Source organism: Rhizophagus irregularis, chromosome 9, assembly GCF_026210795.1.
Source record: "Rhizophagus irregularis chromosome 9, complete sequence".
NCBI classification, from domain to species: Eukaryota; Fungi; Glomeromycota; class Glomeromycetes; order Glomerales; family Glomeraceae; genus Rhizophagus; species Rhizophagus irregularis.
Window position 1 is genome coordinate 3,429,309 of NC_089437.1, and position 19,072 is coordinate 3,448,380.

The 19,072-nt window shown below is 26.8% G+C and overlaps 4 protein-coding genes across 4 annotated transcripts; all 4 read left to right on the plus strand.

Annotated features, from left to right (window-relative positions):
• Window positions 1-1,649: 1,649 nt before the first annotated feature.
• Window positions 1,650-3,206, plus strand: OCT59_029806 (uncharacterized protein; the record flags this gene model as incomplete). The annotated part of the gene is made up of 4 exons (XM_066146221.1): window positions 1,650-1,785; window positions 1,877-2,287; window positions 2,372-2,488; window positions 2,557-3,206. The coding sequence occupies 4 exons, from the start codon at window positions 1,650-1,652 to the stop codon at window positions 3,204-3,206; spliced, it is 1,314 nt and encodes a 437-aa protein (XP_065994889.1).
• Window positions 3,207-5,280: 2,074 nt separating this feature from the next.
• On the plus strand, window positions 5,281-7,238 carry OCT59_029807 (uncharacterized protein). Its single transcript, XM_025318135.2, has 3 exons — window positions 5,281-5,444; window positions 5,698-6,102; window positions 6,187-7,238. The coding sequence occupies exons 1-3, from the start codon at window positions 5,309-5,311 to the stop codon at window positions 7,023-7,025; spliced, it is 1,380 nt and encodes a 459-aa protein (XP_025176829.1). The 5' UTR covers window positions 5,281-5,308; the 3' UTR covers window positions 7,026-7,238.
• Window positions 7,239-9,102: 1,864 nt separating this feature from the next.
• Window positions 9,103-10,846, plus strand: OCT59_029808 (uncharacterized protein; the record flags this gene model as incomplete). The annotated part of the gene is made up of 3 exons (XM_025318134.2): window positions 9,103-9,238; window positions 9,333-9,743; window positions 9,815-10,846. 3 exons carry the CDS (start codon window positions 9,103-9,105, stop codon window positions 10,642-10,644), a joined length of 1,377 nt encoding a protein of 458 aa, XP_025176828.2. The 3' UTR covers window positions 10,645-10,846.
• Window positions 10,847-13,206: 2,360 nt separating this feature from the next.
• On the plus strand, window positions 13,207-14,864 carry OCT59_029809 (uncharacterized protein). Its single transcript, XM_025332119.2, has 3 exons — window positions 13,207-13,369; window positions 13,455-13,865; window positions 13,946-14,864. Exons 1-3 carry the CDS (start codon window positions 13,234-13,236, stop codon window positions 14,752-14,754), a joined length of 1,356 nt encoding a protein of 451 aa, XP_025176827.1. The 5' UTR covers window positions 13,207-13,233; the 3' UTR covers window positions 14,755-14,864.
• The last annotated feature ends 4,208 nt before the right edge of the window (window positions 14,865-19,072 follow it).

Sequence of the window (19,072 nt, forward strand, 5' to 3'; positions counted from 1 at the left end):
AAAAAAAAAAAATGTTTCTCCCATTCTGTTATGCATTTGTTTAATTATTAAACTTATGGTATTATTTATTTATTTACAGTATTAATAAGAAAAAAGTCAAATTCTCGGTCGTGATTTATTACATTACGTATTTTTTTGTATCATGTATATATAATAAATATATTAAAAATTACCGTATCACGATTGGTCACATGAGTTAATTTTTGGAATAAAAAATTTTGAATGCCGCTTATACTTTAAAAATTATTTGTCCAATCCCGCTCGACTCGCTCCATTTGACACGTGATTTAGAAATTCAATAACGTCGTCGTCGCGACGACTTTCATTGCTTAAGAAAGTTTGTGAAACAATTCCGTAAATTCATTCTTTTATCAGAAAGTTAAAAAAATATATATAGTATATATATATTGTTTTTACATTATGACTACTATACTACTATTCAAAAAGACTTAGTTTATTATTAAAGAAACCCCAGACAAACGATTCAGATTTAGTAATGAACTAATGCAGACAGGCTCGATAAACGAGATTCATCGTCCATTAAAAAATCAGATATATCAAGGAATCCGACATATCGAAAATAAATTTATTATTTCATTATAATAATCCGTTCCAGACCCAATTCCAGGTTCCTTTGTATTTTTTCTGATAAATCTCTTATTATAAAAGATGGAAACCATATGCAGTAAAATTATTATTAATTATTATTAAATTTTTTAAAATTCTTTTAAATATAGAAACAAAAAAACCTACCATGATGAATGTTTAGCTCCATTATACCGAACAATGTGCTCTAAATAATTAAAATCAAATTTTTCAAACTGTACATCTGGATACTTGAATATAAAAATGTCAAATGGAAACACTTAAACCAAATATAATATCATAAATCTATCAATCAAAATTTCAGAGTGTTTATCTTTAGTTAATTATTTTTCTTTCATTAGTGGATGGATCCTTATATAATTACAAAATATTGAATATTTAAAAAGAAATGGAGAACATCATGGTACTCAAAAAGTTAGAAAATATTGAAAGTGGAAACAGAAAGAAAAGTGTTTGAAATGATTATTCGTAAAATTATTTAAAATAATCTAAAATTTCATTTATTATAAATAAAATGTTGTTTAACACTATGGTTTAACAAATTACTTTTAGATATATATTGTTTAAATTATATATATTATTTTTTTAGATTTCATTTATAAAAATTTATAACGTTATTTTTACCGACTATTATAGGGATAAATAAAATTTTACTTCGGAGTCGGAAACATGATCGGTCCATCATTTATCCGATTCTAGTAAAATTTTACTATTCCAGCAAAGGTAATTATTATAATATATAAAAATCCATAAAAAAAATTTTTTTTTTCCATTAAAAATCAACCTATTCTATCTATTACCATATTAGGTTAGGATAAAATTCTATTTCGGATAAATCGGTAACCGTATCGTGTTACACTAACTAATGAGTTTACTAAATTTAAATGACTCGGGGAACTCCTTAATAGAATGACTTTCACATTGTTAGCGGATAAAATTCGGCCTACGTTAAATATATAAATATAATATATATAGCTATACAGTATGTATTCTATTATTTTTTCAAATGTCAAATGACAATTTATAATTTTTTTTTTTAAAAAATGCAACAAAAAGTTCCAACTGTAATTATTATTGGTGCAGGTCTAGGAGGCCTTACTTTTTATCACGCTTTGATAAAGAATAAAGATAAAAAAGAATTCAAGGTAAAGATCTTTGAACGAGAATCTGGTCCTCAAGGTATACGTATAAATATACTGTGTAATCATTCTCTTAACATTTTTTGAAGAATTTACATAAACATTTGTTTACTTCTATGGTAAACTGAAAGATCGATGGCAAGGATATCATATAGGAATAAACAATTATGGAGCTCGATCTCTTATAAATTGTATTCCTTCTTCGATCGCTTCAAACCTTCCAAAAGCGACACCAAATCCAATTCCTAATCTAGAATATCATGGATTTTCACTTGCCGATCATACGGGAAGTCTACTATTAAGACCTCCATCTAAACAAGTTAAAGATATTTACGAAGTCGCAAATTTAACCACTAGTTTTTCGATAATTATCACTTATCGTAATAGGCTTAGAGATGTTCTATTAGAAAATGTACCAGTTCAATGGGGTAAAAAATGTATTGGATATGAGGAAACTGATGTTGGTGTTTGGGTACTTTTTGAAGATGGTTCGAAAGAATTTTGTGACATATTAGTTGGTGCAGATGGCGTCAATTCTCCGGGTAAGAAATTAATTAATAATAAAATAAATAAATAAAATATTTATCATTTAATAATTAATCTTAACTCTTTTATCTTTTTTTTAGTTCGAAAACAAAAATTACCAGAATTGCAAATTTTTGATTATGGAGTAACTATGATTATTACAGATGTAGCTGCACCTAAAAATCTCTTAGACAGATTGATTAAACTCAATGGAAACGGTACATTTCAAGAAACTGTTGGATTTAATGGAGATACTACGTTTATTATTTTCGTCGTATACCAATAGAACAAGAAAATTTTGAGAATAAAAATGAAACCTATTATAGGGCGACAATAGCTTATGTATATCCAACTAAATTAGATGATAAACACGATGAACACAAAGTTGATGATGAAGATCTTGCATCTATCGTTAATCATGTAAAATATTATATTCGAAAATTAAGACCAGAATGCGAAATGACTAACATCGTATTGGAATTATGGGACTTAGTTCCTAAAATGACTCCTGATTCAAAAAAATATCCATTTAAAACTTACAATCCTTTACGAAGAAGAAAGATGCGAGATATTGATCCGTTATCTATTAATACGTGGACGAATAGTAGAGTTACATTATTAGGAGATGCCGCTCATGCTACGAGTCCTGTATTAGGAATAGGAGCGAACAATGCTATTGAAGATGCTGAAACTCTTTCTAAAGCATTACTTAATTATTCTCCAGAGAATTATATTTCTTGTATTAAAGAATATGAAAATGAAATGTTAAAACGAAATTCCGCGGACGTGTTACGTTCTAGATTTATCGCATTAGGACAAGCTTCTCAAGTTGGATATATTAGTTCTATTTTTAGAAATAATTTTATTAGAATTATAAATTTTATCATGAATTTCTTTGATCTTAATTTTCTTTTTAGGAATGTTAGGAAGAACTAATAGCCAAATATTTGCTTTATACGTGTTTTTTGTTCGCTTATCTTTATATCATGTACTGAATGTACTGAATTTACTATAGCTTTTTTATAAAAAATGTATATATCTTTTTTTTACTTGAATGGAACATTTTAAATTAAGTATTGTGTTGTCGGTACAATTTATTAATATAGTCCCGTTATTGAACCAATAATGTTTAAATCTCGAAAAATGAATAACTTTACTTCTCACATAAAAAAAAAAAAATTAGAATCCGTAACGTTTATTATTATTACTATTAATTTACTATAATAAATAATAATTTTCTCGTTATAATATTTCAAATAGTTACTTCAAACCAAATCCTTGACAAAATAATAAAAAAATAAAATAAATAAAATCATTAAATTAATAATGTTTTTATTTTTTCCTCTCTAAGAAAAGGATCAAATCCACTACCATCAGTTTACTTGGTACTTCAATATTTTGTGGTATTACAACTTTTTCTAATTTAAATTTTTTTTAGTTTATTCAGTTGTTTATTGTAGTTAAACAAAATCTGACCACGAAAAAAATGTAAATACTTGTACAATGCGCCATAGTAGGTTCATCAGATATCCGTCGCGTCACAAGTTGATCTTTTTTTCAATTTGAAATTAGTTAAAACTCTAATGATGATGATAACTTCTAATTTGCGTGATGACTGAGCTTTATCAATTCCGTCAAGCGGTTGTGGTTAGATAAAAAAAAATGCTCTTTATTATTAACCGATTTTTGAAGTATGTCTTTTCACGCGAATGAACGATAATATACAATATCATGGATAAAATTTTCTAGTTTAATTTTTAACTATTGAATAATTTTTTTTATCTGTATTTCTTTTTAAAAAAAATCATATTAATAATAATTTTCAGTTTATTCAATTATTAAACACTATCAAATCGACAAAGGAATGCGCGCTTACTAACAAAAGCACAATTAAATGTGTTAAACGTATGATTTGTGCAACTCGTAATAACGATATCTTTATTATTATGGTTTCTATTCGATAAGACAGTTTTGTTGCAATTCATATATAGAAGAGCATCATATGCATTAACAAATTTTAATATACAAGATATTATAGACAAACATTTTACATTTTGAATTTATACATCAAACTATTATTGATGACAAATCTCTTACAACAGATAAAAAGTCATATCGATATTGCAGTAAGAATATTAAATAAATATTTTGACAATTATAGTAAAATTCTTTTAAATAAAGGAACAAAAAAAAATTTTTTTGTGAAAATTGTCATGGTGAATATTTAATTAACTATTATACCGAATATTGCGTTCTAAATAATTAAATCAAATTTTCAAACCGGGCATCTAAGTAATTGAGTATAACAATGTCAAGTACTATATCATCTAGCAGTCCACTATATTTAGAAATTTGCTGTAATCGGTTAAATTAACCGGTTAAAATGCTGAAAATGTTTGTAATTCTGGCCAAATTTACAGTGCCGGCCAGAATTATAAATCACGGGACTTCGGATGCCAATGGTAGAATTTTTTGTGATATATAAAATTCATAATGCGGGCCGAAATTCATAGTGCAGGCAGACAACTTTGGCCTGAATTTCGTCTTTCAGCTAGAGTTTCGTTTCGAATAGTTAGAGTTTTGAAAGTCTGGCCTAATTTTGGCCGGGATTAAAAATATATTTGATGCTAATCCCGGCCGAATTTTAATGCTGACTAGAATTGAGTTTTAACCAGTTAAGACTTTTTGGACCGGTTCCAACCTCTAGATTTGATAACCATGATATTTCAAAACCAATGGTTAAAAAAAAAAATAGTTTCATTCAAATCGAAAAATACTGCGAAATATTCTTTTATTAGATTAAAAACCTCTTTGTTATGATCTATTTTTTTTTTGTCAGCATTTTCGGATAAATACGGTATGTGTTACATTAATTATGAGTTTCACTAACCTTAGAATTTCCTAAATAGAGTAAATTGCATGTCCATCACATTGGTAATCAGAATATCGGATAAAATTCGGCCATTTTAAGTTGATATATATATTCTATCACTTCGTCCCCTTTTAATCATATCATATTATAATTTTTTTAAAAAAAAATGCAAGAAAAAATTCCAACTGTAATTATTATTGGCGCAGGTCTAGGAGGCCTTACTTTTTATCACGCTTTGATAAAGAATAAAGATAAAAAAGAATTCTATGTAAAAATCTTTGAACGAGAATCTGGTCCTCAAGGTATACGTATAAATATACTGTGCACGGGCAGTGACATATATTAGTTAATATTAGATCTTTTTAACCAATAATATTCAATTATACGTATAATACTAATTTTAACGATAGAAATGTTTAATTTTGTATTATGTAATATTTTGCTTAACCCCATACCCTAAAATATTAGCTAATATATGTCATGGCCCTAATCATTCTCTTAACATTTTTTAAGAATTTCATTTTTAAACACTTGTTTCTATGGTAAAACTGAAAGATCGATGGCAAGGATATCATATAGGGATAAACAATTATGGAGCTCGTTCTCTTATAAATTGTATTCCTTCTTCGATCGCTTCAAACCTTCCAAAAGCGACACCAAATCCAATTCCTAATCTAGAATATCATGGATTTTCACTCGCCGATCATACGGGAAGTCTACTGTTAAGACCTCCAACTAAACAAGTTAAAGATATTTACGAAGTCGCAAATTCAAACTTTTCAATAATTATCGCTTATCGTGATAGGCTTAGAGATGTTCTATTAGAAAATGTACCAGTTCAATGGGGTAAAAAATGTATTGGATATGAAGAAACTGATTATGGTGTTTGGGTACTTTTTGAAGATGGTTCAAAAGAATTTTGTGACATATTAGTTGGTGCAGATGGCGTCAATTCTCCAGGTAAAAAATTAATAATTATAAAAAAATAAATAAAATACTTATTATTTAATAATTAATCTTATCTCTTTTATCTTTTTTTCTTAGTTCGAAAACAAAAATTACCAGAATTGCAAATTTTTGATTACGGAATAACTATGATTATTACAGATGTAGCCGTACCTAAAAATCTCTTAGACAGATTGATTAAACTCAATGGAAACGGTACATTTCAGGAAACTGTTGGGTTTAATGGAGATACTACGTTTATTATTTTTCGTCGTATTCCAATAGAACAAGAAAACTATGAGAATAAAAATGAAACCTATTATAGGGCGACAATAGTTTATGGATATCCAACTAAATTAGATGATGAACATGATGAACACAAAGTTGATGATGAAGATCCTGCATCTATCGTTAATCATATAAAATATTATATTCGAAAATTAAGACCAGAATGCGAAATGACTAACATCGTATTGGAATTATGGGACTTGGTTCCCAAAACGACTCCTGATTCAAAAAAATATCCATTTAAAACTTACAATCCTTTACGAAGAAGAAAGATGCGGGATATTGATCCGTTATCTATTAATACATGGACGAGTAATAGAGTTACATTATTAGGAGATGCCGCTCATGCTACAAGTCCTGTATTAGGAATAGGAGCGAACAATGCTATTGAAGATGCTGAAGTTCTTTCTAAAGCATTACTTAATTATTCTCCAGAGAATTATATTTCTTGTATTAAAGAATATGAAAATGAAATGTTAAAACGAAATTCCGCGGACGTGCTACGTTCTAGGTCTATCGCATTAAGACAAGCTTCTCAAGTTGGATATATTAGTTCTATTTTTAGAAATAATTTTCTTAGAATTTTAAATTTTATACTGAATTTCTTTGATCTTACTTTTCTTTTTAGGAATGTTAGGAAGAAGAACTAATAGCCAAATATTTACTTTTATACATGTTTTTGTTCGCTTATCTTTATATGTACTGAATGTACTGAATTTACTATATATATTTTATTATATTTTATATATTTTTAGCTTTTTATAAAAAAACATATATATATATATTTTTTACTTGAATGGAACATTTAAATTAAGTTTTGTGTTATCGTTACAATTTATTAATAAAATCCCGCTATTGAATCTAATAATTTTTAAATCTTGAAAAATGAATAACTTATAAAAAAAAAACAAATTAGAATCCGTAACATTTTTTATTATTACTATAATAAATAATAATTTTCTCGTTATAATATTTCAAATAGTTTACTTCAAACCGAATCCTAGACAAAATAATAAATAAATAAATAAATAAAATCATTAAATTATCTCTAATGTTTTACTTTTTCATCTCGCTCTAAGAAAAGGATCAAATCCACCACCATCAGTTCCAATGATAGATAATTTGCTTGGAACTTCAATATTTTTGTGGTATTACAATTTTTCTCTAATAACTTAATTTTAAATTTTTTTTTTGTTTATTGTTTATTGTAGTTGGCCACGAAAAAAGTTTCAAGATTCATCAGATATTCGCTGATCTTCCTTATTATTTTTTCAATTTTGAAATTAGTTAAAACTCCAATGATGATAATAACTTTTAATTTGCGTGATGACTGAGCTTTATCAATTCCGTCAAGCGGTTGTGGTTAGATAAAAAAATGTTCTTTATTATTAACCGATTTTTGAAGTTTGTCTTTCCCCGATAATATACAATATGGAAAAAATTTTCTTGTTTAATTTTTAACTATTGAATGATTTTTTATCTGTATTTCTTTTTAAAAAAAAGCTTATACTAATAATAATTTTCAGTTTATTCAATTATTAAACACTATCAAATCGATAAAGGAATGTGCCTTACTAACAAAAAAAAATAAATATTATCAAATCTTTTTACGATTGAGAATTGAGATGATCCAAATTCATGCAAAGAAGGTCGCACAATTAAATGTGTTAAACGTATGGTTTCGTAAAATATTTATCCAAAATTGAATTATTATTATGGTTTCTATTCGAGAAGACAGCTTTTATTGCAATTCATATATAGAAGAGCATCATATGCATTAACAAATTTAATATACAAGATATTATAGACAAACATTTTGAATTTAGACATCGAACTATTATTGCTGACAAGTCTCTTACAAAAGATAAAAAGTCATATCGATATGCAGCAAAAATATTAAATAAAGATTTTGACAATTATAATTTTTTGTGAAAATTGTCATGGTGAATATTTAACTATATTTACCGAACATTGTGTTCTAAATAATTAAACCAAATTTTCAAGCCGGGCAACTAGATAATTGAGTATAACAATGTCAAATGGGAACATATAAATTGATTAGAATATTATCTATCAGTTCAAATTTCAGAACATCTATCGACCCATATAATTACAAAATATTAAATATTTAAAAAGATATGGAGGGCATCATCAGTGGTACTCATAAGTATACATTGATATTATTTTTTTTTTTTTGATTTTTAAATTTTAGAATTTATCTATATTTGTATAGTATTATTTTTATTGATTATTAATTAAAAGTATTTTGTATGAATTCCTATAAAAAGTAAGCACTTATTAAATAAAATTAATATAATTTTAATAACACATTCATTATTTTATTACTTCTACTAGTTGAAGATTTGATAACAAAGATAATCATAATATTTCAAAATCAAAGTATTAGTGCGCAAATGGTTAAAAAGAAATAAATCGAAAAATACTGCGAAATATTATTCTATTATTATTTTTTTTTGTCAGTATTTTCGGATAAATACAGTATGTGTTACATTAATTAATGAGTTTCACTGACTAAGAATTTCCTTAAGTAGAAGTAAATCGTATGACCATCACAAATATCGGATAAAATTCGGCCATTTTGAGTTGATATATAATTCTCTCACTTCGTCTCCTTTAATTTTGATATCAAATTATAATTTTTTAAAAAATACCAAGTAAAAAATTAATAAAAAAGCAAAAGAATCAAATTATAATTTTTAAAAAAAAATGCAACAAAAAATTCCAACTGTAATTATTATTGGTGCAGGTCTAGGAGGCCTTACTTTTTATCACGCTTTGATAAAGAATAAAGATAAAAAAGAATTCGACGTAAAAATCTTCGAACGAGAATCTGGTCCTCAAGGTATACGTATAAATATACTGTGTATTCATTCTCATAACATTTTTTTGAAGAATTTCACATAAACACTTGTTTACTTCTATGGTAAACCTAAAAGACCGATGGCAAGGATATCATATAGGCATAAACAATTATGGAGCTCGATCTCTTATAAATTGTATTTCCCCATCGATCGCTTTAAACCTTCCAAAAGCAATGCCAAATCCAATTCCTAATCTAGAATATCATGGATTTTCACTTGCCGATCATACAGGAAGTCTACTATTAAAACCTCCAACTAAACAAGTTAAAGATGTTTACGAAGTCGCAAATACAACCAATAGTTTATCGACAATTATTACTTATCGTGATAGGCTTAGAGATATTCTATTAGAAAATGTACCAGTTCAATGGGGTAAAAAATGTATTGGATATGAGGAAACTGATGATGGTGTTTGGGTACTTTTTGAAGATGGATCGAAAGAATTTTGTGACATATTAGTTGGTGCAGATGGCGTCAATTCTCCAGGTAAAATAATAATAATAATAAAATAAATAAATAAAATACTTATCATTTAATACTCTTTTATCTTTTTTTAGTTCGAAAACAAAAATTACCAGAATTGCAAATTTTTGATTACGGAATAACTATGATTATTGCGGATGTAGCCGCACCTAAAAACCTTTTAGACAGATTGATCAAACTCAATGGAAACGGTACATTTCAAGAAACTGTTGGATTTTATGGAGATACTACGTTTATTTTTTTTCGTCATATTCCAATAGAACAAGAAAATTTTGAGAATAAAAATGAAACCTATTATAGAGCGACAATACTTTATGGATATCCAACTAAATTAGATGATGAACATGATGAACACAAAGTTGATGATGAAGATTCTGCATCTGTCGTTAATCATGTAAAATATTATATTCGAAAATTAAGACCAAAATGCGAAATGACTAACATCGTATTGGAATTATGGGACTTGGTTCCCAAAACGACTCCTGATTCAAAAAAATATCCATTCAAAACTTATAATCCTGTACGAAGAAGAAAGATGCGAGATATTGATCCGTTATCTATTAATACATGGACGAGTAGTAGAGTTACATTATTAGGAGATGCCGCTCATGCTACAAGTCCTGTATTAGGAATAGGAGCGAACAATGCTATTGAAGATGCTGAAGTTCTTTCTAAAGCACTACTTAATTATTCTCCAGAGAATTATATTTCTTGTATTAAAGAATATGAAAATGAAATGTTAAAACGAAATTCCACGGATGTGCTACATTCTAGATCTATCGCATTAAGACAAGCTTCTCAAGTTGGATATATTGGTTCTATTTTTAGAAATAATTTTATGAGAATTGTAAATTTTTTCATAAATTTCTTTGATCTTAATTTTCTTGTTAGAAAAACTAGCTAAATGTTTATTTTTATACACGTTTTTTGTTCGCTTATCTTTATATATATGCTCAATATAAAATATATATTTATTATATTTTTAGTTTTTCATATTAATAAGAATTTTTTCTTTTACTAAATGTATCATTTTGATGTTAAATTGATAAATTAATAAATATCGTGCTGCTGTTACAATACTCGGCGAATATTTAGTAATCTTGTAGCAAAAAATTTAAGTATGATTGCTCGGCGCAATGGCGCATGATACTGGTACTAGCATTTCTGATATGATTCAAACTTTTTTGTGGTCAGATCTTGTGCAACTGATTGTCTAAATGTTGACTCTTTCTTTCTTTGGCTCACTACTTTATTTGAAACGTGATTTAGGGATAAAACACGATGTTATTTATGATAACTTATCTCATTTTGACTTTTAATGGACAAGTTTACGATGAGATATTCTTGATGAAAAATCATATGCTATATGTATAATTTTTAATGCTATTATAAGATACTCTTAAATAAGTAACAAAAAAATTTGTATAAATTGTCATGATGAATGTTTATCTACATTATACTGTGAACAAAATTATTTAATGGCAAATTTTTCAAACTCGGACATTTAACAACTGAGGTAGTTTTAGCAATCTACGCTTTACAAATTTGCATAAATAAATGATTTTGCATAACCCACGCGAAATGTAACTTATAATCTACACAAAAAAAAATTATATAAATACATTTTTATTCTAAGTAAATTTTACGCGACGTTTTTAAATACAAAATTATTCAAAATAATATGAAATATAATACTAATAATTAATTAATTTTATTATATTATATTAAACAGATAAAATTAACCAATTATTTGTATTTTTAAATGATTTATAGTCTTTTTTTAAGTGATATCTGATATCATGATGCATTCAACAAAATTGTTCTTTATTTTATTTTAGATTTATTTAAAAAAAAAGAACAAATAGTGTAGTGGTCGGATAATGAGACTTAATATATTAATAGTTTATCTTGAGATAGTACTATTCAATTCGATTCTTAGTGTAAGTAAAAAAAAATAATAAATAAAATGTCAGTGTAAGTAAAAAAATAATAAAATGCATTCAGTTCGACTCTTAGTGTAAGTAAAAAAAAATACTGTTAAGGTAACTACATTATTTTTTACCATTAAAAAAACTACGTCATTTTTAAAAATACACCTTTTTATACTATTGAAAATTCCTCTAAATTTTTCACACTCGTATATCGTCGCGAGTGGTGCAGATTTGCGTAGTTTTTTCACACATGTATTATTTTGCAGAGATTCTACGCTTATTTTATTCTCCTGATACAGAATTATGAAACTTTTTAAGATACAAAATCAACAAAATATTTTTTAAACTGTTTTTATGTGTAAATTACTTAAATCATATATTCAAGAATTTATTTCAAGATATAAAACTTTGAAAATACCTATTCATAAAAATTTTATGACACTTTTTAAGATACGCTTATTAATAACTATGTTTTAATCATAAATTATGCAAAATTGTATATTTATAGATTTTTACGGAGTATAAATTTCTAGGGATTATACATATTTGATAACTTTACGCTAATATTCGGCTCATACAATCTCCTGATGAATTTTTAGGATTCTATTTACTTAATATAAAATAAAAATTGAAAATATGAACAAAATCACCAAAAAACGAGATAAATTAATTAATTACAATTAGGCCAAATGAAAATATATAAATATATAATAATAAGTTGGCGTATTACTTTTTTTTTTGATCCTTTACAATAATTAATTGATAAATAATAATGGTATAAATATACGTATTATACGCATTCTATATTAAAGAAATTGTGATAACGTAAGTTTAAAATACGGTCAGGTGTAGGCCTATTACGCAACAGGAACAATTACGGCAAAGTAACAAGGACAGATAAGTTTTTTATATTATTTCAAGTTTATAAAAAGGCTTTACGACAGAAATAAACAAAAATATGAAACAAATAATTATCCCATTTAGTTCAATTACAAATTCTGATACTCTATTTATTATTAGTAAATAAAAAATACAAATAAACAATGTCGTTAATTAGCGTGAGAAAGTTTAACTTTATATGTAACCTTTACTACTTTTATACGAAAATCATACTGTGACCAATACAGTATGATTTATTGATTATGTCCGTTATTCATCATTCATATGAAACATTGCCGCAGAAGCCCTTGTTTTTCAAATTTATATTTTTATTATTTTCTAGATTTATTTTTTAGTACTATTTTTACTTTTATTTTTTCGATAAAAAGAGCCTACATAATCAACTTGTTCGATCCTTTTTAGGATTTACTATATCATCTATGAATTTCTCAAAAAGGAAGCTTTTGTTCTTAAATAATTTTCATTAAAAAATATCATTATTATAATAATACTTATTTAAAATGTCATTGTAAATGAGTCATTGTATCCATTGTATTGCATTCTTCTTTTTTTTTTCTATTTCAATGTTACACTAACAATTCGGCAAAATTTTACGTTGAAATATATATAACTCAATTGACATCAATTTGTCCATTATAAAAAAAAAAAAAATTCTTTAAAAAATGCAACAAAAAATTCCGACTATAATTATTGTTGGTGCAGGTCTAGGAGGCCTTACCCTTTATCACGCTTTGATAAAGAATAAAGATAAAAAAGAATTCAATGTAAAAATCTTTGATCGAGAATCCAGTCCTCAAGGTATACTGTATAATCATTTTCATAATATTTTTTAAAAAATCACTCGACTAATTCGATCACTGATTTCTATATTAAAAACTAAAAGAACGATGGCAAGGATATCATATAGGCATAAACAATTATGGTGCTCGATCTCTTATAAATTGTGTTCCTTCATCGATCGCTTTAAACCTTCCAAAAGCAATTCCAAATTCAGTTCCTAATATAGAATATCATGGATTTTCACTCTCCGACCATATGGGAAACCTGCTATTAAGACCTCCAACTAAACAAGCTAAAGATGTTTATGAAGTTGCAAATATATCCGTTGGTTATTCAATAATTGTAACTTACCGTGATAAACTTAGACATGTTTTATTAGAAAATGTGCCAGTTCAATGGGGTAAAAAATGTATTAGATATGAAGAAACTGATGATGGTGTTTGGGTACTTTTTGAAGATGGTTCGAAAGAATTTTGTGATATTTTAGTTGGTGCAGATGGTATCAATTCTCCAGGTAATATATATATATACATATATATACGCAACATTTGATTTTTTAATAATTAATTGTATTTCTTTTTCTTTTTCTTTTAGTTCGAAAACAAAAATTACCCGAATTACAAATTTTTGATTATGGAATAACCATGATTGTTACAGATGTGGCCGTACCTAAAAATCTTATAGACAGATTAACTAAACTAAATGGAAACGGTACATTTCGGGGAACTCTTGGATTAAATGGAGAAGCTTCGGCTACTATTCTTCGTTTTATTCCAATAGAACAAAAAAATTATGAGGATAAAAGTGAACCTTATTATAGGACAACAATATTTTTTGAATATCCATCTAAATTAGATGATGTTGAACATGATAAAATTAAAGTTGATGATAATGATCCTGCATCTGTTGTTGATCATGTTAAATATATGATTCGAAAATTAAGACCAGAATGTGAAATGACTGACATTTTGTTGGAACTATGGAATTTGGTTCCTAAAACGACTTCTAAAACTTACAATCCTGTACGAAGAAGAAAGATGCAAGATATTGATCCATTATCTGTTAATGCATGGACGAGTAATAGGATTACATTATTAGGAGATGCCGTTCATGCTACGAGTCCTGTATTATCATCAGGAGCAAATAATGCTATTCAAGATGCTGAAGTTCTTTCTAATGCATTACTTAATTATTCCCCAGAAAATTATATTTCTTGTATTAAAGAATATGAAAATGAAATGAAAAAACGAAGTTCCGCTGAAGTACTAAAATCTAGACATGTAGAATTAAAACAAACTTCTCCGGTTGGATATATTGGTTCTATTTTTAGAAATAATTCTATAAGAGTTTCAAATTTTATCATGAATTTATTTGATTATAATTTTCTTGCTAGGAAGAATTAAATTTTTACAATGTTATATATATATATATATTTATTTATTTATTGTACTTTTAGCTTTTCCATATCATGAATAGAATAAAAAAAAAAAATTTTTTTTTTTCAAATGGATTATGATTTGATAACTTTGATACTAAATTAATATATTAAAATATTATTTTTACAATCTATTAATAAATTTCGGCTGAGACACGGCGAATGTTTTAAATTAATTCAGATTAAGTGTGATTCTTTGTCTAAACTTTTTTCGTGGTAAGATTTTATGTAAATTTTTTTTAATTTATTGCTCATGTGTGCATATATGTTAATTTTTTTGTATTATATCACGATCGTTCATAAGTTTTCTTTCATGTCAAACTCGCAGTTCTACAGTGACATTTGAAACGTGATTTAGGGAATCAAATAACACATGATGTTATGATAGTCGAATTTAAATTGTTTTTACTAAAATTTTGTGAAACAAACTTCGGAATTAAATTTTAAAATTCTAAAATTCTTAAAAATTTTCTTAATCGAGTTTCACGCTTAAATTTCATTTTTAACAAAAAATTATATTTCACACATTACGACTACTATTCGGGAAGACTTTGTAGTATTTATTGCAATGGATCGATTAACAGACTATAATATTGAAAATACTACCTAAATTTTCAACTTCAAAATTTTTTCATCATTTTAGATTAGACGTTGCATATTGCACTACTTGCAAACTTCTTTTTCGAATTTTTCTTCACAACCTCTTCTGAAATGTTCGCGATGAATTTATAAAACGAAATATTCTTGCGACAAATCTCTTACAAAAGATGAAAATCTTATGAATAAAACATTAAATTAAAATTTTAATAAAGAATATGATAAAAATTGTCATGATGAAATGTTTAGCTACATTAGATCAAATTTTTCAAATTGGACATCTGGAAATAATGATTTTGATAATTAATGCAAAAATGTTAAATAAAATCACTACTGTAAGAATAGTAGAATTGATCCAAAACAATAATTGATAAAATAGGACCTCGAGCAATAGAAACTAACTTATTAGCTCTACGTTCCAGGGCAAGAATTGCGTAATGCCGCCCGGAATTATCCCAAAAAGGAATGATCTACACACATATAGGTCCTTACAAAATATTAAACACTTAACTAAAGGTAGACATTTTATATCTGTAAAGTAACCAACGTGTTAAACCAATTATATTAGAAGCCAATCACGTATATTAGAACAATTCCGATATATCTCCGATATATCGAAGTTTATTACATAAAATTCATATCATTATCCCATCGGTATTATGTATACACCGATGGATTTTTTTGTAAATTATTCCACCGGTATAAAAAAGTATAAAAAAGTATAAAATCCATCGGTGTATACGCCATACACAATGAGATAAACCTGTTATTCCATGGGTATCTAATAAATACTCCATATACACCGATGCTCCCCTCCCTTCGGGGGGGCCCCCAAGACATCGGTGAATATTTCAGTTATTCATTGATACCCATGGAATAACAAGTATATATTTGAATATATTTGAATTAAATAAATTAAAGGTCATGGTTAGTCCTCAAATATCATATGATTAGTGAATTTATCATGTGATTTTATTAGTCAATAAATTGTACAAATTAATTGTTTCGTATTCTATTAATACATTTCTCATTAATACATTATCCTACTCTATTAATACATTCGTTTTATCCATACATTCTAATTAATATCTCCAAGCCCCAACCAATTATTCCAAACCAAAGTTAAATATTTTGTTCCTAGTTAAAGTAATAAAGTTCGTTAATATAAAAAATAACAGGGTATGTAAAACAGATACAACAATTACTACCTTCAATTTTTCTGATAGTGCCCGACTTTCCCACATTTTTTGCAATGTCGTTGATTCATGATTTAGGTTTACAAGCTTTAGTAGATGACTTAAATCTTTTAGTTCCTAACGGTCATCTTTTATCACATTTTTTTTCGGATTTTCGTGACATTTGGTACCAAAGGGTCAATATGAGTTTATCATTTATTTCATCTTCTTGATTAATTTCATTCAATTCTTCTGAATCTGATTTCCCAACTTCTGTAAATTCTTGTAACAATTCAATAAGCTGTTCCGAGTTAGAATTAGATCGTAAAGCTTTGTTAGTTTGTTACTGTGAGAACAGATATACGTATGACGACGGACAATGTCCTTCTCGCGACTTACACGATCTTTAATGATCTGAAACCCTTGTTGTTTAGCCTAACCATCTATAAAGACTTTGCAACCTTCACATAATTGAAATTTCTTTCCTGAATATAATAGTACATGTTCGTCCTTATTAGACAAGATCGATTCGTCACAATCATCTAAAAAGGTAAAATAAATAAAATAAAATAAAAAGAAGGGTTAGAAATGATAACCCAAAAGCATCTAGTATTCTAATCCTTCACCCTCCTTACCCTAACCTCCCAACCCTAACCTAATCCTCCAGACCAACACCACTCTAGAGACAACGCACCTAACCTAAACCAATTCCCATTATCCTGACCCTAAGCTATTCCAAAGCCAATACCACTATAAAAGCCAACGTTACTTTAAAGCCAACATTACTTTACCTAATTACATATCATGAGCAAATCCCAAAAGATGAATATTTTCGAATTCTTCTTACATAAGGTAGGTTTACGTTAAAGGGAAAAAAATAAATGAAAATAGGTATTGTTTATTAAAGAAAGTAAAAGTAAAAATAATGAGAGAGAAAGTAAACGTGGGAACGTGGTCGACTTGATAATCGAAAAGTCTAAATCTCATGACTACTACGTAAATCATGTGATAAATAATAGGGACTAGCGACAAATCGCATCCGCGATAAATAAATAATTTTAATAATTTTCTAAATTAAATAAAAATTTTCATATATTAAAGTTTTGATTTATATAATAATTAGATTTTTAAAATAAATTCTCTAATAAAATTCAAAATTTTATAATTTAGATATTTTTTAAAAAATGACTAAGGAGATTTTCTATTAAAAATTTGAAATTAAATGTCATTGATAAATATTTATTAAGTTGTTGAGTAGCATAAAAAAAATTTACGTTTAATACTATGTAAAATGTAAACAATAATGAACTGAGACATATAAAAGTTAAATCAATAATGAATTAAAAATTTTTTTTTTATTTAAAAGCATCTGACGTAGAGAATGAAATTAAATTTCGATAGGAATCATCGCGTTTGTGGCAGTTTATTGTATATGTGTATATTTTCATACGTATGTGTCGTTGAGTCAAATTTTTTATGTATGCTCGATGTGTTCAATAAAAATAAAAAAAAATTTTTTTTTTTAATTATTAACCCTATAGAAAATTTTCTGTGAAAACCCGATAAACGATCATTTTCTAATTTTTATCTCAAAAAAAACTCCATGTGATCAATTCTCTAAATAATTTTTATAGGTAAGATAATTTTTTGATGGTGCAATTTAATATAGGTATTAAAAATCAATCAGTAAAGTTCATAATTATTCTGGCTTGCGTTATAATAATTTTGGCCAGTACATTTTATTTATCACCTCAGTATGTTACATAGGATTCAACACTTCTCTATGAAAGCAGATCGTGAACCCATTTTTCCAAAATATCCAATCGTCATCGTTCAGCCCAATAGGATCATGCAGATTTTCATAGACCGATATTTTTATTAGGTATGGGCGTATGGCAATAACACATGATTGATATAATAAAGTGGAGTAAAGAAATATGGTGTAAATGAATATTTTCTAGGAAAAGTTTAAATAAAGCTTATAAAGTGGATTAAAAAAATAGCATTTATAGAAAGCTTATGATCAAAACGTCAGAACAATAAATGTGTAGCTATATCGGTCACAGGGACCTTCATTGATTGGTGAAAATGCCACTACGTGACCCATTTTCATCCAATAATTTGGTCCTGTGCTACTCCCTCATCCAATTATAATTTTTTATTTTAGTACTATTTAAATTAATTATATCACGTATAAATTTCTCAAAAAGGAAATCCATTATTTCATTTTTGGATATTAAATTACTATTAAGATATCGATCAAAAATAAAATTTAAATATTATTAAGCAATAAATACATCACAATTTTTTTTTTCATTTAAAATTGAAAAGTACTAGTACGCTATATTCTATTGACCCATTTCGGATAAAATTTTCCAGTAACGTATAAACTGATTAATGGGCGTGACAATCATGTCCAAAAGGCCAATATTTTGCGTTGAATATATATATATTCTATCATTTCGTCTCATTTAAGCTCCAATTTTTTTATCTGATATCAAATAATTTTTAAAA

Coding starts and splice junctions, on each gene's coding strand:
- OCT59_029807 (XM_025318135.2), top strand. CDS start 5,309: ATGCAAGAAAAAATTCCAACTGTAATTATTATTGGCGCAGGTCTAGGA. Junction 5,445..5,697: donor ACGAGAATCTGGTCCTCAAG/GTATACGTATAA, acceptor TAAAACTGAAAG/ATCGATGGCAAGGATATCAT. Junction 6,103..6,186: donor AGATGGCGTCAATTCTCCAG/GTAAAAAATTAA, acceptor TTTTTTTCTTAG/TTCGAAAACAAAAATTACCA.
- OCT59_029809 (XM_025332119.2), top strand. CDS start 13,234: ATGCAACAAAAAATTCCGACTATAATTATTGTTGGTGCAGGTCTAGGA. Junction 13,370..13,454: donor TCGAGAATCCAGTCCTCAAG/GTATACTGTATA, acceptor AAAAACTAAAAG/AACGATGGCAAGGATATCAT. Junction 13,866..13,945: donor AGATGGTATCAATTCTCCAG/GTAATATATATA, acceptor TTTTTCTTTTAG/TTCGAAAACAAAAATTACCC.